The sequence below is a fragment of the Choloepus didactylus genome, chromosome 10 (assembly GCF_015220235.1).
Source record: "Choloepus didactylus isolate mChoDid1 chromosome 10, mChoDid1.pri, whole genome shotgun sequence".
Taxonomy (NCBI): Eukaryota; Metazoa; Chordata; class Mammalia; order Pilosa; family Megalonychidae; genus Choloepus; species Choloepus didactylus.
In genome coordinates this window covers 27,687,993-27,713,891 of record NC_051316.1, presented here as the reverse complement: position 1 = coordinate 27,713,891, position 25,899 = coordinate 27,687,993, and the positions used below count along the sequence as shown (strand labels likewise).

Here is a 25,899-nt window from a genome sequence, read left to right as displayed (position 1 = left end):
CCCCTTCCCCCCTAAAACATAACACTGTAAAAAGCTCAGGAAAAGCCTTCTCCATCTCTGAATCCAGAGATGAGCACAGCACTCTGTGGGAAAGCCCACCTGCGAAGAAGGTGGTGGGCTCTTACTGTTTCTGTTGATCTGGGCAGTCCAGAAAAGAAAGAACAAACACTAATTGAGTTGGGTTCATGCAGGTGCATTACCCTCTTTGATTTTAAAACCCAACATCACCATTCTATAGAAGAAACCCAGGCTTTGGCAGGTGAAGTGAGCCACCCACACTCATACACCTTCTTAGGCAGTCTTCAGATTCCCAGGCCCGGGCTCTTTTATTCCTCCTGAGCAATATTCATTGAGTGTGTCCAATCTTCTAAACATTCTACATACATTATCTTGTATCATCCTCAAAATGGCCCTGTGGGCTGGACACCAGTATCGTCTTCCTTCCCATTGGACAGATGAGGAAACAGATGCATAGAAATATTGAGTAATCGGCTGTGTTTGCACAGCTGGTAAATCTCAGAGCCGGATTGAATGCAGAGACAAGTCTGCTTCTAGAGCCCAGCTGTTAACCGCTGCACTCCATGCTGTCTCCACTACTCCCCCACCCCACCCAGAACCTCCCATTCACTCGCAGTGCTCCCCTGGATCCAGCTGACCATCCTGTTTATTGGTTTGGAGGCCACATAACCTCTTGCCACATGTTGAGTTTATAGACAATTTAATACAGTAAATCTTTTACATAGGTAAACAATGATCAGTTAATTTTTTAATTACAGTATTGTTTTATTAACTGCATCCTCCTTCCAACTTGTGGTTGCTATTCTTGACTGGATGCCATCTGTCAATCAACCAGCTAGACACCCAGCTTTGACTCCTATGAAAATTTGTTAAGCCAATAAATCATCATCCCTTAGTTACAGTCCTCGGGACCTCCCTCCTGGTGATAGCAAATAATTAATCAACACCCTTGAGGTTCCATATTTTACCCTTCCATAAAGTCATGAAACTGAACCTCCATGTACTCATCATCATATGTTCCCTCTGTGTCCATCCTGCCAGCTGCCTTGCAGAAGTCAGGTTTCCTAAAGCCATGGTGAATTTCTGGAAGTGGTTTTTGGGATCCCAAGATAGCTCCTGTAGTTCGTCATTTTTTTCTTTTAGGGGCTCACAAACTATGTGCTTAGTAACTTAATCCTGAATTTTGTGGGAGACTTCACCTACTCTCCCCCTCTAACCCTGCTTTATTTACAAAACAGAAGAGCATTTGTCTCTCTCCATCAGCCCCTCCCATCAGCACCATGATTCCTTACTTGCTAGATGTCTGATGGATGGAAGATTCCAGAGCCCTGGCATGTCCTTCACCTGGACCAAGCATCAGTGCCCTCCCTTCAATTCCCACATAACCATGCTTGTTAAGCCAAATTGTTCTGCTCTTTCTGTCATCTCAACACCTGGGTCTTTCTTTTGCTCTGAACATCCCTTCAAAAGCCCCTTATGTTGTCCCTAGCATTTTCCATTAGCCTCAGCTCATGCTGAACTTTTACTTTCCTGGCAACAATTTTATGACTTCCTGGCTCTCTTGTATTTAGCTTTGGTTTTTCCTTTCTCTAGCATACCCCCTTTCATCTTTTGTGCACGTTCTCTGAAAATCAACCTCCCATGCGGTCATATGTTGATTTCTTCGCTCTCCGTTTCCTTCTTCACCTTCTTACAAAATGTGTCCAAATTATCTCTTGCCATGTTGAATGTGGCATTTTACTGCTCAGAGCATTGCATTCATATCTGCTCCTTCTTTCTTCTTGGTTTAGGATTTTGTTTCTCAGGAGTTTCTGATTCATGGCCATTCAAAACCCAAGGATATTTTTGGTTCGTGTTGATGCCCACTACTTCTAAGTTTCTAAGTTTTTCTAAGTTTCATCTTTCATTTTCCTACCCTGCTTACTAAAACCTGTAGAGTTTATCAGAATTTTCCACAGTTCTGCTAACCACAGCATCTTCTATAATCATGCTCTGAAGCTGCTGAAATCTTCTATAGGTCCTGATTAATGGCTTCTGCCTTTGGGGGAAAGGTATCTTCTTCATTTTCCATGTGACTCCTGTGAGGGATGCTTCCTTCTGTCTTAAATCATTTTAGCAATTGCCTTTTTCAATCTGCTGTGCCTTCCCTGGTGGGGGAAAACCTTCATGCTGGATAGCTGTTCACACCATTTTGAAAAACATGCAGACACTCAGACTTGCTTTGATAAAATACAAATTCACTAATTAAATGCATGTAAAATATTTTGTCCAGTTCACTGGACAAACTTGGAAGCAAGTTGGCAGCAACTGTTCACCATACACATTTTGCAGATGGAAGAATTGTGGCAATAAAACAGATAGAGGATAGGAAATTCCTTGTACTTTCAATCATTTGACCTCAATATTTTATCCTGAGTTTTTGTAATCTGTTCTCAGTTTTGTAGACTACGGTGTGTGTGTGTGTGTGTGTGTGTGTGTGTGTGTGTGTGTATGTGTGTAATATTCTCAAACTCAACTTATTAGAATTTTAGCAACACTTGAAATGGGTGCACTTTCTTTTCATTTGTTTTCTGATGATGATGAGGCAAGGGAGCATACATAAAGACCAACTCTTGAAGGGTTTGAACTCTCAAAAAGGGCAGGTATAAGGCTACTTTTTGAGTATGATGTCTTTTTAAAAAAAGAAAACTTTTTATTTTCAAATAATTCTAGACTCATAAGAAGTTACCAGAATAGTAGATAGAGTTTCTGTGCTCCCTTCCCCCAGCTCCCCCAGTGACAACATCTTACATAACCATAGCGTGATGTCTTTTTAATGGCTTTGCCTACCAGGAGGAAGGATTCGCTGACACTACCTGAACCCCAATCAGGATATATTATGATGGTAATAGCAACATTTATATTGTGCTTACTAAATGCCAGCAGGAACTCTGGCTGAGCAATCCTAAACGTTACAGCAACCTGGCGAGGTACCATAGTAACCATCATCATCCCTTTTTTACAGATAAAGGAATGGGGGCTTGATAGGATTTTGTGATTAGCTCAAGATCACAGGGCCCTTAAGTGGCAGTGTCAAAGTTCACACCCAAGCTCTTAACCAGAATGCTAGGCTGCCTCTCCTGTAGTTCTCACCTATGCAGATGGAACTCAGATTGGAAATGCTAGGCTGATTTCGACCCAAGGATAGTATTTAACTTCCTCTGCTATTGGGGGATCAGAGGGGGTTCTCTCCCATGGCTTTCAAACCTCGTGGGGCAGTGGGACTAACAGACAGGGATGTCAAAAGGCTGCTTAATCCCCTTCTGTTTCCTTTCTGAGATGCTTCATCCCTGGCTCAAGCACTGTAATAATGAGTTTATAGCTAAAGATATCTCGTGGCTCTCATTTTTAGGGCCAAGGAGTTTGAGGTACAGAACACTGGCAGACGGCCTATCTGGGGCTGTGGCAAGGCAATAGGTGTTCAGACCCAAGCTGACCTGCCTAAGCCCTTTCTGAGACATTTCCCCAAATCACACTCTAGGTGTTAGATCAAATCCTGAAGTTTGATTCCAGATCATATCGTTGTGTATGAAATATCACTGCCATCTGGCAGCTCTTTAAATACCCGTATTGCTCCTGCCAGCGCAGTGGAAAAGGACGGTGGTGGGGAGGGGAAAGGTCATGTTAATCTCAGCTGTTCCATTTGGTGCCAGTTACAGTGGAAACCAAGGGCATCTGAGCCTGAATGACCTTGGTAACTCAATCTCTTACATTCCATGTCTTCCAGCCAAGGAAGTAAATACTGGAGTGTAATGTCTTAGAGATGCCTAATGCTTTTGCATTTGCCAAGTGCTTTCACGTTATCTGAGCCTCATCCTGGTCTTCACAGGTGAGCTTTAGGGTCAGTAAGCAACTTGTCTGAGGTCTTCCACTTAGGATTTGGCATGGGTAAGATGGGGGCCTGGGTCTTGGGGAGAGCCCAGTGTGCAGCAAAGACTTGGATTTTTCCATGGCTCAATTCCAGCCTTGACTCTGCCACTAGTGAGCTTGTGGTCTTCTCTGGGCATCACTTTCTTTAGCTTTTAAATAGTCATAGTCATAGTACCTGCCTCATCATGAGTGTAGAAGGACATGATTCATAAAAGAGCTCTCAGAGCTCTTTTATGGGGGAAGGGAGCTGCGGGATAACCAGGAAATATTAGCACTAGTATTAGTCCAATTCTCTATCCATTAGAAATGAATTTGGCTACAATTAATAGAATATTAAAACAATGCCGACTTAAACAGATAGGCAGTTATTTTTCTCACAGAGTAAAAAGTCCGAAGGCAGGCAATCCTGGGCTGGCCAGTAGCTGAATGTTGCCTTCAAAGACTATTCACCTTTTTTCATTCCATTCTGTTCTCCATAGCGTATGAGTTTGTTGCCTTACGATTGCAGGATGGTTGCTGCAGCTCCAGCCATCATGTTTAAGGAGGGAGAGGTGCAGTACTAGCCATACTTTCCCATTTTATAAGGAAAGCCAAAGCTTTCCCAGAACCCAACACCAACCGCAGCAAACTTCTAGTTTTGCCCCATTGGCCAGGATTATGTCTCATGACTATTGTAGCTGCAAGGGACACCAGAAAAGTGAGTATTTGGCTTGTCAGATTTAATTGTTCAGGTGGGAAAGAAGAAGGGGGATGAGAATGGGAGTAGAATGAGGCAATTATATTCACCACACACCTTCCTGCCTCTCACAATATCATTTTGAAAAATGTCTTTGGCCCTCAGGTGTAGGGGGCTTAGTTAACCTAGTCCTCAACTCACAGCCTCTGAGCATCAGAGGGCTATACAGAGCCCCTTTTCTAGACAATTCCTTTTTATTCTCACAAGACATGAACTGTTTTATGTGCATCTATTGTTTCTTAACTTTTTAATTGAAAAATAATATATATACACTGAAGTGCTCAAATCTTAACTGGATGACTCAGTGGATTTTTACTATTTATCTCCATGCAACCACTACCCAAATCAATGTAAAGAACATGCCCAGCATCCTAGGAACCTTCCTCTTTTTTCCTCTCTGTCAATACCCCCACTTGAAGTTAACCATTACTCCAATCTCTATAACCACAGGTTAGTTTTGCCTTTCTTTGACTTCATCTACATGGAAATGTATGTTTCCATGTAATGTTTTTGTCTCTGGCTTCTTTCATTCAACTGTGAGATTCATCTATTACTGTGTGTAGTAGGGGCTCATTTGTCTGCTGCTTTCTGTCTGTGCATTGTTATCTCTGCACAGACTTGGGATAAATGTCATTATGAGAACCAGGGTGGCACAGAAATGGAAGTGACTTTTTTTTTCCACTCATGGACTGTCTTTTCCTCACAAAACCACACCCTTTGATTTCTCAAGAAGCTTGCCTGGGCATCGCTCTCTCCAGCATCAAGTCGACTTTAAAAGGAGTCTTCTGGGGACTTGCATGTTTGCCTTGGATACTGTCAGCATAAAGGAATTTTCTCGAGCACTTCCTCATTTGGAGCGGGTGGAAGAAGAGAGTAATTCACATCTTCCTTCTGTGTTCCTCCCCTTCTAGCATCTCAATTCAGAACCCAAGGGCATGAAAAACTCAGCAACTCTGTCTATCTTGGGGCTGGGAAAACTGGTTTGAATTCAGACTGACTCGGTGAAGCCTTCCTCCCCCAGGGCTGTGGGGGTGGGGTGGCTTTCTCTACCAGAGCTGTTGCAGCTTTCATTATAAAAACGCTCAACCCCGTGATCAACTTGAGGGCAGGAAATAAAGCTGTGGCTTTTCAATGGAGTCTTAAATGCGGATGAAAGGGACTAAATTATTCTTGCAAGCGCGGTCATGTAGGTATGTCGGGGATCCGGCAGAAAAATGGAAACTATGCAGTTAGCTCTAGTGGCTGGTGGGCGTCTGCTTTCCCTTAGTTATTTTCTAGTTCTGTGCTGTGTATCTGCTGGGATAAAGTACTGAAGTATTCTGCTGAGGCTTCTTCAGTGGTTGTTTGCTTGGCATCTAAAGCACACTGCAAAAGGGCTGATTTGACAAGCCGGGTCACTCTCAGGCCAACATCCTTCCACGTTTGAGTCTCTGGTCATGTGGGATTAAGTGCACGAACCACCCATGACATCAGGTGACCAACCTTGAATTTAGCAATATTTGTTGCTAAAAAATTTAAGAATATTTTATTAAGTTTATTGAGTAATTTCTATATTCCCAGCGCTTACTAGAGGCTTGGCATATATTATATCAGTTATTCTTCTCAGGACCTGGGGAGGTAGGTAAGATGGTTCTCATTTTACGAGGTAATAAATTGAGAGAGAATTCAAGTAACCACTTAGTCAGTAAGAGCTAGTAAGGTGTGGGGTTGAGATTCAAAACAACATCTGTCAGATTCTAAAGGCCGTGTGCCTTGTGCTTCCCCACACTTTCTTTTTAAAATACTCATGCACCTTTCTGATGGGCCAACCCTCGTGTCTCCCCTCACCTTCCCCCCACCCCAAACACATGCTCTTCAATGTCTGTCCAATAAGTGAATGATTGGAGAACAGCCGAAAGGTACAAATAACCCTGTCACATATTTTGATTTTAGCTAGTTGTTGATGCTTCACTTCAACTGAAATATTTTATTAAGAGAATTTTTGAAAATATATTTAAAACCATGGAGCATGGTGGAAAGATGCTGATAGATAATCAGGGAACAGTGGTTTCAGTCCTGGCCTCATCACTAATTAAAACAAGTCATGAAACCTTGGGTATAGGCCAAACAGCTGTGTGCCTCAGTTTCCCTCATTTGCACAATGAAGAGGTTGTGATATGTGATTACTAATGTCCCTGCCTATTCTAAAAACATGGCTCCTATGATCTGATTTTTTGTTTTTGTGATTCTAAAATGGCTTCACAGTACAAATAGTTCTTAAAGGAACCTTAATAATTAAATGCAAATCAAGAGATGCGGATAACATCAGGGATTTCACTTTTTTTTTTTAAAAAAAAAAGATGTATTATTTACTCTTACAACTAAATCTACATTTTCTAGTGCTTTTCCCGTCCCTCATTCCCACCTAAAAGGGTAAATATTCTTAAATAATTCATATTGGAGCTTAGATTCCTTGAGGGTCTGGCAAGTTTCAATCTTGGATAAGATGATGTAAAATATTGCCAATAGCCAACTTCAGGTTGCCAATCCAAATATAGATCCCTCCTTGTTCAGTATGTGAATTTATAATATACACTGCTTTAACTTATACCTGGTACCAAAAAGAATTAAGATACTGTTGAGCAACTCTGTAAATAAGAAATAAGATGATGTTATGGTCTAATTAATTAGGAATGTGCTAACTTAGAGAAAATTTTAATCATTTTAGACCTAACAAAGAGAAAACTGGCCATGTGAGTGAGTCAGGTGCATCTGTTATCAAACATGGACTCAATCCAGAGAAGATCTTCATGCAGGTTCACTACTTAAAGGTAAGCATACCTAACTGGCAGAAGTCAGGGATTAGAATGCAGCCCTTTTAAGGTTATACATGCAAACAATGAAGATTAGTGATGTGGCTGAGGCAAAAAAAAAAAAAAAAAAAAGTCATTGATGAAGGATAAATAGATCAATCATTCAATAAATAGACAGATGGATAGATAGAATGATACGGCAAATGTGGTAAAATGTTAAAAGTTGGTGGATCTGGGTATCTGGGTGGGAGATATGTTTGAGTTCTTTATATGGGTTTTTGAATTATTTTTGCAACTGCCCTGAAGTTTGAAATTATTTCATAATTTAAAAAGTTCATTTTAAAAATCATCAACATTTTAGTAACATTTGAGCGGGCAGACATCTGATCACCCAATACTCGAAGCAATTCATTCCAAACTTTGAGGCCACATTAGGAAGGCAGGAGTCAAAGGAAGCCGAAATATTACTCACCCTGTACGTCCCTTCTCCCTGCTTCATGGCAGTGTTGAAGAGCAGATCCTTAAAATTGCTGTAAGATTCCTACTAGAAGACAGGAATGATGCAGAAGTGTTTTAAGTTGTACAGACTTTTCCTGAGAGCTGAGCTGGAGAGGACCTGGGCCTCTCCTCTAGTTTAGCCCCTGGTGGATGTCCAGACTTCCTGTAAACCGAGTCAAAGCAGAGATGGGGAGAACATCAACAAGTGAGTTGAAAGCAAAGTGGCCAATTCTTAATTTCCAGGCCCAACCTTGCTGTTAAGAACAGCAAGGGCAGCCTGGGACAGCCGAGAGGAACATTCCAGGTGCAGATGGTTTGCCCGTGGGTAAGTTAGAGTTGACTATGTAAGCATTTTCCTGTAGAGCCTATAATATACTTTTTTTTTTCTTTCTTTTTTTCCTTCTAGGGCTATTTCCTTCTACGGTTCCTTGCCAAAAGACTGGGAGAAGAGACTTACTTTTCATTTTTAAGAAAATTTGTGCACACATTTCATGGGCAGTTGATTCTTTCCCAGGTAATTTATGGATCCTCCTGGGTCTATGATGTACACTTGGAAGGGGTGGGTCATGTGGAAATTAGATTTGAGAGTGTTAAAAAGTAGATAAAAGATTTATGATTTAGTGCAGTAGGAAAAACAAGAAGTTAATAAAGTGGGCACAAGGAAAGTATTTCAGAGAGGATGAGCTCCCTATACTTTTAGGGACAGACTGAAACCCAAGCTCTTTTGTAGACAGTGATGCAGATGGTTGCACAATGACCTCAAAAAAAAAAAAGGCAAAATATCCTGCCTTTCCCTTTGCCTGGAATCATTTTTGCAAGGTTGTCACCTCCTCTTCCTTTAGTCTCATGTTTACCCCAGAAAAAATATTTTCTTAAACTTAATCCATTCCTGCGGGTGTGAACCCATTGTAAGTAGGATCTTTTGATGAGGTTTCGTTATAAGGCGTGGCCCAGGGGTCTTAATCCTATTGAGTCTTTTATAAGCAGAATGAAATTCAGACAGGTAAAGAGAAAGCTATGGGAAGTAAGAAGCTGAAATTCATCAGAACCCAGGAGAAAAGAACTTAGAGGCCAGGAGAGGCTACCACATGCATTGCCATGTGCCAGAAGAACCCAGGACCGAAGAACGCCACAGTCTTTGGGGAGAAAGCATCACCTTGATGAGGCCTTGATTTGGTCTTCTTCCTGTTCTCAAAACCATGAGCCATTAGATTCCCACTGATTAACCAACCCATTGCATGGTATTGGCTTGAGCAGTCAAGGAAACGAGAACAGCTTAAATGCCACAATCTCCGAGTCTCTCCACCTAAACAAATCAGCCTCAATCTTGTTATTCTCTAACCCTTTCCCCTTTCCATTGCCAATACTTATCTTTCTTTTCATGCCTAGTCTATTTGTTTATTTCCCATCTCCTCCACTCTATACAGAAGCTCAACAAGACCTGAGACCATGCTCTATATCTCACCAACATCTACCCAGTACTTTAGTGCATGATTGGCCCACAGTGGGTGCACCATAAATATTTGACAAACAAATAGATTAAAATAATATCCACTGAAATATTCAAACAGCCTGGACACAAAACTACCAGAGAAAGATCCTGTTGGCTCTTAAGGGCGTGGAGCAGAACTGCACACAGCAAAAAAGTTAACAGGGAATGAGAGGTTCTGACAACAGAGCTCATAACTGGTAGGTAGAGAAAAGATGATGCATCCTCAGGAGGGCATTTCTGATATTTGAGAATTGTGCTCATGTACAATCTTGAGTTGCATTGTCTAGTGTTAAGAGTAAAAGATGTGCATGAATGAATAGCATGAATGAAACCATATGAGATGGGTATGCCTCTTCTCTATATTCTTTTTTCTGGAGTGGAGAGGGGCAAGTATGCACAATGGCAATTTGCAAACTGGTTCAGAAGTCATGTATGCGTGGCGGGCTCATTAGCCCAAACACCTACTGCTTACAAACACTTCTCACCAAGAGACCGCAGTGTTAAGTGAGTGCTTACATTCACCATGACCTCTGAGGTTCTGATTTTAACCTCGGATGGAACTTTTCATGCTTGCCCAAACAAATTGCTCGATTGTTCTTTTGTTTTTCTCTTTCGAATAACAACTTTTTTTTTTAATAACAGCTTTATTGAACTATAATTCACATACCATACAATTCACACTTTTTATAAGTGTGCAAGTCTTTGGTTTTTAGTATATTCTTAGAGTTGTGCAGCCATCACCAATATCTGATTTTACAATATTTTTATCACCCCCAAAAGAAACCCTGTACCCACTGACAGTCATTCTGCCATTTTTCCCTTCTCTCTAGCCCTTGGCAACCACTAGTCTACTTTCGGTCTCTATGGATTTGCCCCTTCTGGATATTTCATATAAGTGGAATCTTACAATATGTGGCCTTTTTTGTGTCTGGCTTCTTTCACTTAGCTTAATGCTTTCAGAAGGTTCATTCAGGCTATGGCATGTAACAGTAGTTCGTTTCTTTTTATGGCTGAATACTATTCTATTACATGAAATACTGCATTGCTTATCTTTTTATCAGTTGATGGATATTTGGGTTGTTCTGCTTTTCAGCTCTTATGAATAATGCTGCTGTAAACATTCATGTACAGTTCTCTTGGATATACACCTAGAAGTAGAATTACTGTGTTATTTGCTAACTCTATTTTTAATCATTTGAGGACCCGTCAGACTGTTTTCTAAAGCAGCTGTACCATTTTACATTCTCACCAACAGTGTATGGGGGTCCCAATTCCCCACATCCCTGTCAACACTTGTTATTGTCTGTTTTTTTTGTTTGTTTGTTTTGTTTTTATTATAACCATCCTAGTGGGAATAAAGTGATATCCCATTGTGGGTTTAATTTGCATTTCCCTGAAGGGTAATAATATTGATTTCATGTGCCTGTTAGCCATTTGTACATCTTTAGAGAAACATCTAGTCGTATCTTTTGCCCATTTTTCAAATTGGGCTGTCTGTTATTATGGGTTGTAATGGTTCTTTGTATATTCTAGATACAAGTCCCTTAAGAGATGTATGATTTGTGGACATTTTCTCCCAAGTACTTTCTTGACAGTGTCCTTTGAAGCACAAAAGTTTTTAATTTTGATGAAATACAATGTATCTATTTTTTCTTTTGTGCTTTTCATGCCATAGCTAAGAAACCATTGCCTAATCCAAGGTCACAAAGATTTCCTTTTTTGTTTTCTTCTAATGGTTTTGTAGCTTTAGTTCTTACATTTAGGTCCCTGATTCATTTTGAGTGAATTTTTGTATGTCATGTGAGGTAGAGGGTTCAACTTCATTCTTTTTCATGTGTCCCAGCAAAATTTTTCCAGTTGTGCAGCACCTTTTGTTGAAAAGACTATTATGTCTCCCATTGAATTCTCTTGGCATCACTGTCAAAAATCAGTTGACCAAAAACCCACAGGATGTGGCAGCACAGAACGAAGCAAGACCTTGGTTACCCTTTGCTTCTATAGGTGTATCTGGTGTCTGGTTGTATCAGATGATGCTGCAAGACTCATCCAGATGGAAAACAGAGTGTGGCTTTGGTTAAATGTACAAGGAGAAGTAGGGAAGTGACATCATCCCGAACTTCTCTCTGCCCATTAGGGGAAGGGATGAAGTTTTTCTATTGATAAATCCCCTCTGGGACTTTGAAGAGAATACAAATAAGAGGGCTAGAAAGTCAATATATATCTCCATTGCACTTTTCTTGTTTTCTTCTCATCTTTTTTTTTGACTTTCATTATATTGTTAACCTCAGTGTGTTTTGAAATCTTAACCAATATTAATAACATCCTCAGATCTCATCATCATCAATAAACCTTACCTATGAAAACTAAAAAAAAAAAAAAAAAAAATCAATTGATCATTGATGTCGAGTTTATTTCTGGAATCTCAATTCTATTCCATTGATCTATATGTCTATATGTTAGTACTACAGTGTCTTGATTACTGTAGCTTTATAATAAGTTTGGATATTGTTGTTTTTTAACTGAAATCTGCTCATTATAAAAAAAATTCAAGCAATAAAGAAAAGTGCAAAGAAGAAAGTAAAATATCATTCAAAAATCTCACCACCCAGAAATACCTATAACTAATATTAGGTGAAATCACTCCAGGGATCATATTCTCTCTATTTTTCTCTTTCTATATGTTAATATATATAAGTATGTGTTTATATGTGGATATATGTGTGTGCATATATACACATGCACAGATAGGAAGATATTGTTAGATAGAAATAATTTTACAAAAATAGGATTATATTATATATGTTTTAATGGAATGTTTTAGATTTTATTTTACTTGATTTTAACAAATGAATAGGAAACCAAAGTGAATGTAAAGGACTTTCTGAACATCAGATGAATGTTGGAGAGAGCATTTCCTATAAGATTCTTCCATGATTAAGAGAAACAATTACCAAAAAAAATCATTGAGGTTGAATTTATTATTTTTTTCCTCTTTACCTACTTATATTTCAATTTTAGATTACATCAGTTTATTCAATACTCTAAAAGATGAGAAAATCAGCAGTTAGGTATTTCTACTGCTTTTCCCCAAATTCTACATTTTTCTTAATTACTATTTTTACATAGTCAAGGTTTACATTATTTACATCAATTACTGTATTGCTGCAACCATAATTTTCACAGTTCTGTAGTCTCAGCTCTGTATTTAAAGGATTTCAGTATCTACCTCTAGTCATTTTGCCATGTTTCTTCAGTCATGGATATTTTATTTTGATTCAACTCTTTGCTGATTTAATTTCATCATCAAATTGATGTTCAACTTGCAGACTCACTGTTTCTGTTATTTCTGAGTTTTTGCCTGCTTGAGAATTCCTGCCTGTTGCCTTTGTATTTGACTTACAACCTGGCTGGATATAATATTCTTGGGTCACACTTTCATTCCCTCAGAATGGCATCACTACCCTCTGGCATTAAATACTGCTGTTGAAAGTCAGCGTAATTTCCCCCGTCATATCACCTAGGTGACAGAAGAATTCTTTCTTCTTCCTTGAGATTTAGCAATTTAATCAGAGAACAATATGGTGTCCATGATTCTGCATCATTTTTTTTTCCTGGAAAACAGGGTACCTTTTTAGTCTTCAGATTCTATTCTTCCTTCTTTCAGTGAAAATTTCTTAATTATGTCTTTGAACACATTTAACACATTTTTCTGTTACATGTTTCTGAACTTCAACATTACCTCTTACCCTTATGTTGTGCCATCTTTGTCTCCATACTTGTTGTTTGAATTGCTTTTATCTTTTTCTTCTTCATGGCCTGTGTTTATCTAAGCAAGTCCTTTATGATTAATGTTATTTTATTTAATGTCTATTTATTGCTATTTCTATTTTATTAATGCTCTCATATTGTTATTATTTTGGCCCTTAATTTATTTCCTTCACTTTAAAATCTCTCTTTTCATCTCATTTTGTTGTTTTGCCATCTTATCCTTGAGCTTTCATTTTACTGACTTCATGTTCTTTTTATGTTCTTTTGTCAATTTGTTTTTTTTTTTTTAACAACTTGAAAATTTTATCCCTTCAGACAAAAGAGAATAACATTCATTAAGTACACAACTTAATAGGTGAAAAGTTACAAATCGATTATGATAATAAATATAAATGGTTTATACTTTCCTAAAAGTTAAAAATTCTCAGACTGGATTAAGCAAAATGCTGCTTACAAGAGACGTATCTAAAAAATGAGGGACTATTAACATATCATTAATGTTCTGGTTTGCTAGAGCTGCCAAAATGTAATATACCAGAAATGGATTGACTTTTACAACAGGGGTTTATCAGTTCACAAATTTGCAGTTGTAAGGCCATGAAAATGTCCAAACTAAGGCATCAACAAGAGGATACCTTCATTGAAGAAAGGCTGATGGTGTCCGGAACACCTCTGTCACAGCTGGGAAGGCATGTGGCTGGCGTCTGCTGGTCCTTTGTTCCTGGGTTGTGTTGCTTTCAGCTTCTGATTCCAGTTGCTTTCTCTTTAAGTGTCTCTTAGCTTCTCCGGGGCAAATTTTGGGCTTTATCTCTTAGCTTAGCATCTCCAAACAACTTTCTGTCTGCATCTCTTAGGTTCTCTCCTGGTTCTGGTTTCAACAGCTGTCTCCAAAATGTCTCTGGGCATTTTCTCTCTAAATGTCTCTGAGCTCTCTTCAAAATGTTTCTGCCTTTTATCCTCTCATAGACGATGCCACTGGTTCAGAAGAGATCGTTCCCTGAGATTACTATTGTCCTCAAGCTTGCACCCGAAGATTGTAAACATGCTAGTCTTGTAATTTTAGAACAAACACGGTTGCCACAAAGTGCAAAGAAAGTACACAAGGGAATCCACCAGCCAGCATCGCTCGCGACAGAGCGGCAACAGAGGCCTGTCAATTTGTTTTATAATGTGAAGCATTCATGGAGAATTTTCTTCTGTTCCTTGGACTGTATTTCCTTTAAGACTGGATTATTTGTCTTTCATGTGTTATGCTCTCTCTGTTTGAGTTGTTCTATTAGTTTCCATAGTTGCCATACTTTTCTTCTTGCTCATACTCAGCATGGGCAGCTCTGTCCCAACCTTTTATTTGTTTTCATATAGTATTGATACCTTACCTTTGGTTCCTTTCCCAGCTTATCTTAGACCTTTTTTTTCTTCCCCTCCAAGTATAGTTTGAAGCTCAGATATTATGCATGAAAGAGGAGGAGGGGAAGTGCTCCACTGGAAGTGTATACAGCCTTTGTAGGAAGAACTTGATTCCACTAATTCTTTTGAAATTTTGTCAAATGTTCCTTGCCAGGATTCTCTCAACCTAATATGGGTGTAGTTTATTCCCATTGTGGGTATCCTCTCAATTTGATTATTCTTCCTACAATTCAGCTTGGAGCCCTACAATCTATACAGTTCATCAAAGAGAGTCATCCTCAGTTGTTTGTTTCTCATGTTTTGTTCATCTCTCCCCGGCAACCATTTCTCGTCCTTCCACAATCAGAAGAGAGGAAAAGATGAGATTATTCAAATGTGTGGGTATTTATGAGAACTTGCAGGGTTTGGGCAATTCACCAGTTCCTCTATTGCTGGGCATGAGGTTGGCGGGTGGTGCCAAGTGAGGGCTAGAAACTGTATTAGAATCTTACAGTCCTTTGGTTGCCACCTTTTGAAGTTCCTAGCACAAGGCTGCACATCTTTCCTTGTTGGAATGTTTCTGGTAAAGCTTTGGCTAATTTATTTTTATTGTAACTTTACAGCCTTTGTTTTTATGTTGTTAGTTATTGGTGAGGAACGATTGTGATCCGGTTTCCCTACTCAGAAGTTCCTTATTTTTTTCTCTTTCTATTTACATCTTAATCCTTTCCCTTATGCTAATCACCTCTTCCAAATAGTCCAGTTTCTGTGACCTGCCTGGTAGTTCAGTATTATCTTTCCAACACCATTAAGCCACTCTCCTGAGTTTATTAATGACTTCTTCCTGACAATTTCATCTCTTCTCAGTTCTTATCTTGCCAACCCCATCCTTACTTCAACATTTTGATTATTTGTTTTGCCTTTCTTACTTCTGCTCCCACCCCATGACCATAGTAATTATTCACAAAACATCTGATAGAAATTGCTAATCCTATGTAATTATCAGGTTAGTGTCTATCAGTTATCCAGTAAAATCTACATGCACCTGTTTTTTATTGAATATTTTCACCAGGACTAAAAAAATAATTACCAAATTAGTCTTGTGCCAAAATCAGTATTAGTGTTTTTTTTAATCGTTAATACTTAATTTAGTGTTGTTAGGTGTTACTCAAAACAAGATGTCTGGAACTGATCTGATTAGCATATAGATTGTTAGGGGAGTAAGAAATGAAAAAAAAAATTCTCAAGGAATGTATTTGCAGTTCCTTTGTGAATAGGGTGTGGGCTTGTAACTATTACCAGGGATCCAGATAATATTTTATCCCACCCACTATGAAAACAGCAGATTTTTTTTTTCTTTTGGCTTTGGTTTAAAATTTTTTTTTCAGGCATACTTCAGAGGTGATAACCTGGGACCCCTAGTATTCACTGTTAGCAGACTTTGTCAAAGATCCTAGAATAAGCTGTGAAGGAAAATCTTCCTTCTCCAATTAAGATTTGTAAGTTGCTTTCACAGAGCTTTCAACAAACTGAAAGAAAGAGTGAAAATGGACAAAGAATTGAAAAGACATGGTAAGGGAAGGAAGGGACATCTTTCTTTTAATGTCATTTTGTTGTGGCAAGCGGGGAGAGCTTCTATTATGAGTTCCATTCCAGGGCTACATGCCAGTTTACAAAAGAAACAGGGACAGAAGGATTAAGTGATTCAAGATCAGTTCCATGAAAGGAGTAAGGAGGGCCCAGTAGGTTCATTTAACTGATAAGATAGTAGAAAGATGGCCTGGATGAGACGAGATGTCTTCTTGCATTGGAAGGAACACAAGACAGAAGAAAACGATCCAGCACCTTAGCACCTGCTGGGATGCAGGCACCCCAGCCTAGAGATGCCTGAGATGTTAGGTTTTTGTGATCAGTATGATTCCCAGAGACTTGTCCCCATTGTTGGCTGGCAACTTCCAGCTAGCGGCTGTGTTGCCTGCAGGTCTCCGCTCTGAGGCAGGACAAGGCAGATATTCCAGAATGGCAACCTATCAAGAGGCAGGACCGTTCAGTTTCTCAAAAAATGAATCAGACCTTCCTGGGACCCTCCTGTACTTTTCCTGTATTCACACAGAATTCTGGGATGTTGGGCTCTGCAGTCCTGTAAAGAAAGATCCAATTGTAATTGGAAAATGCAAAAGGGCAGAATTAAGGTTAACTCTGAATTTCCTGCCTCTCATGCAATTAAATTCTCTCCCTTGCCCTTGAGTTAATGTAATTTTTCCCCACATAATTGAGCATAAATTACTGGGCAAATATGGGCTAAGTTGATATGGGCTATAGGGAGATAATGAAGTGAAATTAGTAAGAAGTTATAATTACAGTCCTTGGATTTTTAAGAAGCAAGAATATGGTTATTGAGCCAGTAAAATATTTCAAGTAATATATTAACATATCCGATTGTGATAAATAAGTTTCTAGTTCAACTTCTGATTTGCAAAATCGTTATAAAAATAATAAAAATAACTTTTAAAAGCCTCAAGCAAAAATAATAATTCTCATTCTGAATACACTACTCTCATTTCCTTTGGTAATTGTCCTCCAGATATCCACTAAAAGTACAGGCAGTGGCTTCAGATGTGAAGCATTCATTAATTTGGTGTTGTCTCCCTTCGTTTTGACTGTCCATTTTAGTGTTCACTTTGTTATTGTTTGTACTATATATTTTGGGTGAAGTGGCAACAGGCAAGCAAAGTCTTCGAAGGAGAACAGAAGCTGAGAGAAATAAATCTTTTATTCGTGTTCATGATAGGGAGACTTTGCCTCTGGAAGAAATGGGCTGTGACCACCAATAAACACATAGAAAAGGGGTGGCTGACTTCAGTAGCGTAGCGATGGCTGTACTTCAGCATGATGATAGAAAAAGCACACCTGGTTGTACAGATTGTTTGCAGATTTTCATTTCTCTGTAATTCCATCTGTTTTGTGATACAAAGATTTGTGCAGCTGCTTCCACCTCACATTCTTGTTAAATCCATCTCAGCAGAGTTCTTTGTTGACACCTGTCTCTTCAGACCTGTCTCTATTGACAGGGCTCCAATCTGGGGTGATTCTGATTTAGTTTTATCATGTCTGGTCATCTGGCCTTACACCATGTGCATTCTAAAAGATTATTTTAGATTCATTAAGAGAAAAACTTCAAGTGTAGATCTTATTTGCTGTTTAGTATCTTCAAAGTTCCAAGGAAAGTTAAGTATCCTTGTTTATTTCGTGTTCTGTAATTATCCAAAAGTGCTTCTTACTGGATCTTCAGATGACAGAAGGTTGAGACTGAGGATACCAGATTTAACATATAAAAATGCATTCCACCCAGTTAATTTGAATTTCAATAAACAATGAATAATTTTTTAGTGTAAGTATGTCCCCAATTTAACCGAGTGCTCTGTATTTTATCCGATGACCCAAGGGGACAACAAATCAAGATTCCAGAATTAAACAGGCTGGAAAGATGGGTCACTATACTCAAGGTACAAATTAAATATAAATTTGATCCTGAATATTGCATATTTGAAAGTTTTGGGTCTTAGGGTATTGTGGTTATATTTTAAAAGAGTTCTTATATTTTAGAGAAATTTATTGAAATATTTAATGATGAGATTATGTCATGGTCAGGATTTGCATCTGAATAATCCAGAAGGCAGGGAAGTGGGTGGGACAGGATTGACCGTGGGTTGACGGTATATGAAGGCTAATCATACTATTTTGTCTACTTTTAAGTGTATTTGAAATTTTCCATAGTAAAGGAAAAAATGGATATGTGTGTGCAAGTCATGCTTTTAGGTTAAAAAAAAAATTTCTTATTCAAGCATCCTAAATGTCCAGCCATTGAGGATTTACCAGTGACAGTAGAGGAGGCTGTAGATGGAGCAGGAATTCATGCATCATGTTCAGAATTGTGGACATCTTCGGTCCTCCATCAACTCATTAATCATCTCGATTTTTGTCTTCGTCTTCCATAAAACAATGCCAGAAAGCTGCAAGTTAGTTTGTACTGGCCTCTAGGAGTTCAGATTACTCAGTACATAACAGAGAATGTCTCAGTACCACTCATGAGGAGGAAGCTATGGTTAAGTACAGAGGGGTAAAGCTTTATGCTTTGTCTGCCTTTTTCAAAATAGTTAAACGAAATGGTTTAAATGAAATAAACCATTGGGTTCAGTCAAAATAACAAACGTTACATTTTTCAGTTTGTGGTTTTTACAAAACAAATCTCATCAACTGATTGGCGGGAGCTCCTGGTAAATTAATAAACTGGGTATATCGTCTAATAAGTCAACATAGGCCTAGCTTCCTCAGCAGAGGTGTTGTCAGCGGCTGGGAATGCTCTGTCTCTGGCTTGATTCTGCACAGAGTTATTTATTGACAGGCATCTTCAATGGTTTGCTTTTTTCTTATTCCAGGATTTACTTCAAATGCTGTTGGAGAACATCCCAGAAGAAAAAAGGTGAGGACCAATTAAGGAATTAAGAGCCCAGTTTTATTTTTAATATTTAAAAATGACCCTGCCTTTCTGGGTGTGCACTAAAAAGAACTGAAAGTAGGCTCTTGAACAGGTATTTTTACACCAGTGTTCATGGCAGCATTTTTCACAATAGTCAAAAGGTGGAGGCAACCCAAATGCCTGTCAACAGATGAATGGATATGCAAATTGTATCCATGCAATGTCTGATACATGCTGCAACATGGTTATACGTTGAAGATACCATGTTGAGTGAAATAAGCCAGGCACAAAAAGGACAAATATTGGATGACCTCACTTACATGAAATATCGAGAATATACAAATCCATAGACATAGAAAGTAGATTAGATTACAGGATACCAGGGGCAGGAATGAGTAGCAAATGGGGAGTTACTGCTTAACAGGTACAGAATTTCTGTTTCGGGTGACGGAAGAGTTTTGGTAATGGATGGTGGTGGTGGTAGCCCAACACTATAAATGTCGTTAACACCACTGAATTGTGTACTTGAAAGTGGTTAAAATGGGAAAAGTCATGTTGTATAAAAGTTGACATAATAAAAATAAATATAAACACACATAAAAGAGATAGATTTTTTTTTTTTAAATCCTGCCATGTTTTGGCTTATTACATACCTTAGAAAGTTCACTCTTCCTCTTGTAATAGGGGAAAGAAGTGGCAGTCACAGGACAATCCATCAGACTTAAAGATGGGCCCAAGTGGATATTGGGAGCCGGAATCCACCATCAGGGGATCAGTGGCATAGGAGGCAAATCGAGGACAATCAGCTGCAGCAGGAAAGGATGAGGAGGGGACATTCTGAAAGTGAGAGTGGTTCCAGTTAACGTGGATTAATATAAGGAAACACTCTTTAACTGAAGGCGAAAATGTAGGGAAGTAATAAGAGCCTGGGATGTGAAGTCAGGCTCATTCAGTTTCTAACCCCAGCTCTGCCCCTTCCCAGTTATGAGATTTGGAGCAAGTCTTTTAATCCCCCCCAAATTCCAGTTTTCTAACCTTTATGGCAGGGTTTTAGGGAAGATTAAAGGAGATAACATATGTGAAAAGTAGGTTCTCAACTAATGATTGATATACCTATAACTAATCATCTCCTTTCCACCAGACACCATGTCCAGGATCTGCCTACAGTACCTCATTTAATACTTACTACAGAAATCTTCATCACCACCGTCATCGTCATCGTAATAGTGATAGCATCCAATGCTTATAGGGAGGTTACAATGTGCAGGCAGTCTTTTAATCCTCAAAACAACCTGACTTCATGATATTATGCCTTTATCTCTGCTTTATCAATAAGAGGTTGAATACTTCGCCTGGATCTCACAAGCTGTGTGTGGCAGGGCTGGGATTTGAGCCCAAGCAGCTTATACTCTTACCTGCTGTGTTAACAAATGAGGAAAATGAGGCCAAAAGAGGTTTCGTTAGCAAGAGAGGGTGCTTCAGAAGTAGGTCTATCTGTCTCTATCCCATGCTCTTTTCACTGCCATCTTCAGTATGAGCAGGATGCTCGGAAGGAAGAAGAGTCTCATCCTTGGAGGTGTCTGGTTTTAGACTGGAGAAGGTTCAGGATGTTGGTCATGGCTTAAATAAGCTTGGTTCCAACCCAGTCCTTCTCATCTCCTGTCTTTCCTTCCACCCAAAATTCATACTTCAGCAGTTGCAAGTGTTATTGTTAGGTTTGTATTTTTAATAAGGTGGAAACTCAAACATGCATAAAGCAAGCCAGTCCATTGCACAGAACAAACACACCCATATTATTTGACAAGCTCCTTTGTTTCTCTCTCTTCATATTCTTACCTTTTGATGTTGAAGGGAGAGGGCATGGAGCCCTAGAAGTTGGCCAAGAGAATTAACTTTTCAGTAGGCTGCTCAGAGAAAGTGTGGCTTGTCTTAGAAGGTCTCAGATGTTTCAGATTTGCCATTCTTTCTCCTTAAGCAGACATATGGGTTTCTTTGTGCAAAAATCACATCAGGTGGGGCCATTATCCCTAAGGTCAAGAACAACAGTTTACCTGGAAGATATCTTTTTTGTCTTTTCTTTTCTCCCTGCCCTGGAATAACTTTTTTTTTTTAACTGTAGGAGTTGACAACTTTATTTTTATATTTCACAATGCAAATGAAAATTACTTTTTTTGTCCCATTACTCCCCTCCAAAACTACACTCTCTTTGATAGAAAGGGGGAGCAAGTCTTTCTTGTCATGCTGTTAGAAAACACCCAGAGTCACAGCACCATATCTCCTGGTGAAGTAGAACAGGTAATAAAAAGCTAATTCAAAGAGGCTTCCCTCTATCCTTATCTGTCTGGTCGGGTCATGGAATAACTTTTTGAGTTCCCTGATAGAATGGAGAAGTTTCCTTAGGAACTAAAGCAGAGGAAAAAAAAAAAAAAAAGGAAAAAGAGAATTGATGGAACCTCCTTACGCTGTTACTGAAGTCCATGTCTCTGGAATAACTGTGCATTCTTTCAGAAGAACTTCTTGGGGCACCAACATAACAGTTTTCACTGAAGTAACAATGTACATTTTTTTTTTTTTTTTTTTTTTAAGCTTTGGAGGTCTTCTTTCTTTTCACCCTCTTCCTAATAAAATTATGAGGTTCATTTGGATGGTCCCTGAGCCTCTGGCTTTGGGGTCCTGGATCCTATCATTGTGAATATTTTTTGAGGCTCCATTATATATTACACACTGTGGGGCTGCGAAGAGGCTTTTGTTGTAATTGTGGAAGTTAAGAACAGCATCCCTGTTTCGAGCTGGCCCCCGGGCACCGACCACCAACCACAAGTCTTTTTGATAGAATACCTCTCCTGGTTTGCATCATATAGCAGGGCTAAGCTTCTTTAAAAAAAAAAAAAAAAATTCTCCCTAAAACTTAAAGCAATTTCATTCCTATAATCAATCTATTTCACAAGTATACCAGAATATATTTTGAAATTCAAACATCTTTGCTCCTCTTAACTAGAATCTAGTTCAGCTATTAAAACAGACTGTTTACCCTCTTACCTATGCAACATATTGTACCAATTTTATTGAGGTCTCCAAAGGCCCCATACCTACCCCCCAGAGCCTCTAATCTTTGGCCGCTGCTGCAAACTGATCCTCAGGTGCATCTGTTAGGCACGTGGGCTGTGCTGAAGCAGGCAGGGTTTTTCAGATCACGTCAGCTATTCGGTGTTCAGAGGCCCATACTCTCTGTGTCCTGCTGCCTTTGCCTCACCTTCTTTCTTGGATTAATTTAACATTCTCTGTTGAGCACCTCTCATGCCAAGCTTTAGGCTGGACACTGGGAAACACAGTGGGGATAAGTCCCAGGCACAGTCCTTGGGGAGCTGCTGGTTGACTTTTGGAGACACACATGAGTCAGGTCATTATGACTCAGTGTGGAAGGCACCCTAGTGAGGTTCAGAGTTCTGGGTGTACAGCGAAAGGTCTCGTCAATCAGAGAGACCACTGAGGGCTTCAAGTACAGCAGTGCCATCATCGGATTGGACAGATACCTTTGGGTGGCAGTGAGAAAGACAGATGCAGTGGAGAAGACCAGAAGCCAGGAGACCAATTAGAAACCAATTGAGCAGTTCAGGCAATGGGGTTCGAGAGTAATGAACAGAGCTGAAGGATCTTTCAGAGCTGCCACAGATAATAAGCCTTGACTGTTGATTGGTTGTGAGGTTGAATAAAGGAGTCCAGCATGAACCCAACCTTTCTTTCTTGGCCACTCAGTTATACTCCAAAGGAGTGTTAGATAAACAGAGGGAGCAGGTGTTTTGTCTGGAGATGTGGAAGGGCAAAAAGCGGAAGGGGTCTATAAGGAGTTACGTTTTAGAGCTCTTCAATGTGAAATCCCTTTTTAGATGCTGATGTTTAATGAGACCAAAGTATGAAAAAAAAAAATCAAAGTATGCTTTCGGGATGCCTAAGTGGAAGGAAATCCAGACAAATACCAGCTCCAGCCTCCCTGTTTAAAGAGCACCCTGGGGAGTCCCTTATCCATGTACCTTGCCCAGGTGATAATCCAACTTTATCAACAACTACTAGTTCTTTCTTTGCCCACCAATTATTAGGTTTACATGTGCATGTTTGCATGTTTGTTTTAATCCAAGCTCCGTTTCCTCCCCCACAGAGCTGGGGAGTAGTCATTCGATAAATGTCACAGAAACAATCTTCGCTATCTGCCCAAGCACAAACAACTTGTTGTGATCAAGAAAATCAGTACCCGTGTGCAAAGCTTTGAGATGCACATTATTTGCAGCCACACGTAGAGAGAGAGCTTGAAGATGTTAATTACAAAATTTAAAAATCCACACAGTATGTTTGTAAGCTGCATTCCAGAACAAGGGCGTTTTGCATTTTGGTCCCTGAACTCTGAAATTCCCAACACCTATCTAGTACCTCTTCGGGCCTGTCATTTAATTTAGTTCACATGCAAGTTGCTGGAGCTAAGTGCTGTCCTTTAGAGGCATCAGTATAAGGTGATCTTCTAGAATCTCAATAGGCTGAAGACAAGAGCCAAGAGAGAGAAAGACATTTCTCCCGATGAGCTTCAGGTTGAAGGACACAGCAGATACAGCTAATAATCAGCTCCCATCTTTGTCATGGTGAAAAGATACAGGCATGTGCAATACTGTTTCTGCTCAAAGACCATGTTTATTTCTCTTTATCTCAATGCAAAGAGAACTAATCTGTCACTCTCAGCTGTAAACGTGGCTTGTTTCTCTAAGCAGCATCCTGCTGGACCATCCAGCATAGTCCCTCCCCTGCTGTGGTTACTAAGTGTGACCACATTCATAGCTCAGAGAGCCTGGAGATGGACCACTGAAATTCAGAGTTGCCTTGTAGGGTGTACGAGCCCAGCAAGGAACTCCCAAGCCAGAAAGCAAGACAACTTGCTGCCCCAGACACATGGAAGGCCCCTGAGGGCTGGTCAAGCCTGGGTTTTCGTGGCGAACAGGGAAGTACCAAACTCACTTGTACAAATACGGAGGACATGCAGACATGGGTCTGTGTCCTTTTAGCTCCCTGTGTGAAATCAATTTCCATAGTGATCAGACATGCAGAAGAGTAATTTCCTGTAAGTCCTGGATCCCAGCTAAGTGGAAATGCTTCTGCTTGTCTGTTGTGATCATTTAAGCCACATGGCCTCAGAGGGAAAAAATTCACCCTTGGCTTAGACTCTCAGAGTCTTGATTTGGAAAAGTCAACTTTTAGCTTAAGCACTGTTCCATATTCAAGCCCAGACCTACAAATCCACCTGCACTGAGCGTCATCTCAATAACTATAATCAAAACAGCAAAAACTACATACATGCTATCTTTTTTTTTTTTTTCCTGGAAACCTACAGTCTGTATCTTCCCTAAAAATTCAACACCTTCATGTGGTCTCTCATAATTTCCTTAGGAGGTAAGGCCACTCACATTATCTTAAAAAAAAAAAAATTTAGCAGCTGCAGTTTATGCTTTCATCTTCCTCTCATAGTTTGACATCTTATTCCACATCAGCAGGCCCCAAACAGTCATCTGTGCAGCTTGATGTCTACAGCCTTATACTGGGAGTCTGGAAGCCTGGGTCTTTCTTGCAGCCCTCTGTCTGGGCTGACTTCAGCCAGTCTTCTTAGGCTTCAGTTTTCTCCATCTGCAAAAGGAAAAAAAAAAAAAAAAAAGCCACACAATTGAACAATTGCCACCTACTTCGTGGGGCTATTATGAGGAATGAAGTGATAATGGTTATAAGATGCTTTGAACCTTTCCAAAGGAAAGTGATCTGAAAACACATGTTCACTTCATTCACGAGAGAGTGTCTTTTTTTTTTTACTCCTGGATGCAGCTGAAAGATGAACTCTCCTGCCCTCATGCTTTCGCCCCTCCCAAGGGCTTCTCATCTCTTCTGAAATGTAATTGAAGGGCAGACAAACGGGGCAACCACAGCAGGAGCCTGGCTGCCTTCAGCGATAGAGATGTTAGCAAGCAAGGAAAGCCAACATTCGTTTTAAGCAAGCGCAGGCCCTCCCCTTCTGCAGCCTTGGCTGTACCGTAAATCACAAACAGACACATGGCCAAGTCTGAGTTTAGCACAGAAGAAAAAGCTGGGGCTTCATAGCCAGACTGCCTATGTTTGAATCCCAGCTCCTTTAAGTACCGTCTTTGTGGCCTTAGATTAGTTGCTTAACCTCTTGGAACCTTTATTTGCTCATCTCTAAAATGGGGATAATAATGGTGGTCTTGCACGATTATTGTAAAGTTTAAGTGAGATTTTGTCTAGAGTGTCTGGTACATAGTAGGTGTTCAGTAAACTGTAGCTACTACTTTTATGCCTGTACTTGTCAGTACATAGAGGAGTTTTTGTTTGTTTTGTGTTTGGGGCTGCTGTATAATAGTATTTGCAAGAATAAATCATAAATATGGTAAAGCAAAATTTGCCTTAAAACTTGCTAGTAAAGTCACCCTCAGAGTTGGCCTGGCTGGTAGTACAAGACATAGACTGTAGCACTTCCCGTTGTACTCAGGCACGTACATTCTCATGTAAAGTCACCAGGCAGAGAGGTTGATGGGGCTGTTTGCCCCAGACTATCTCTCAACCCTCCGACAGGAGCTCTCCAACTCCCTCCCCCCTGGTCCATCCCCACCACTTCCACATCCCTTTAGGCCTCTCCTCATTGCCTCCTATATAAACACACGCAACAACCTCCCAGTTGGCCTCCCTGCCTCCTGCCTTTTCTCCTTCAGTCTTTCTTCCTTGGCTCCTTTCTGCTCATGTCATCCCACAGCCCTGCTTCGTGGCCTCCTTAATG

At 39.8% G+C, this 25,899-nt stretch overlaps 1 protein-coding gene across 6 annotated transcripts in view; it reads left to right on the top strand.

The window, feature by feature from the left end:
* Nucleotides 1-25,899, top strand: part of LOC119545490 (aminopeptidase O (putative)) — a 358,623-nt gene that overhangs the window by 221,852 nt on the left and 110,872 nt on the right. For all 6 annotated transcript variants that reach the window (XM_037851043.1, XM_037851041.1, XM_037851039.1 and 3 more), the window contains 3 exons: nt 7,371-7,473; nt 8,360-8,467; nt 19,039-19,082. In XM_037851043.1, coding sequence (XP_037706971.1) covers nt 7,371-7,473; nt 8,360-8,467; nt 19,039-19,082 — 255 coding nt within the window. The remainder of the gene's footprint in view (nt 1-7,370; nt 7,474-8,359; nt 8,468-19,038; nt 19,083-25,899) is intronic.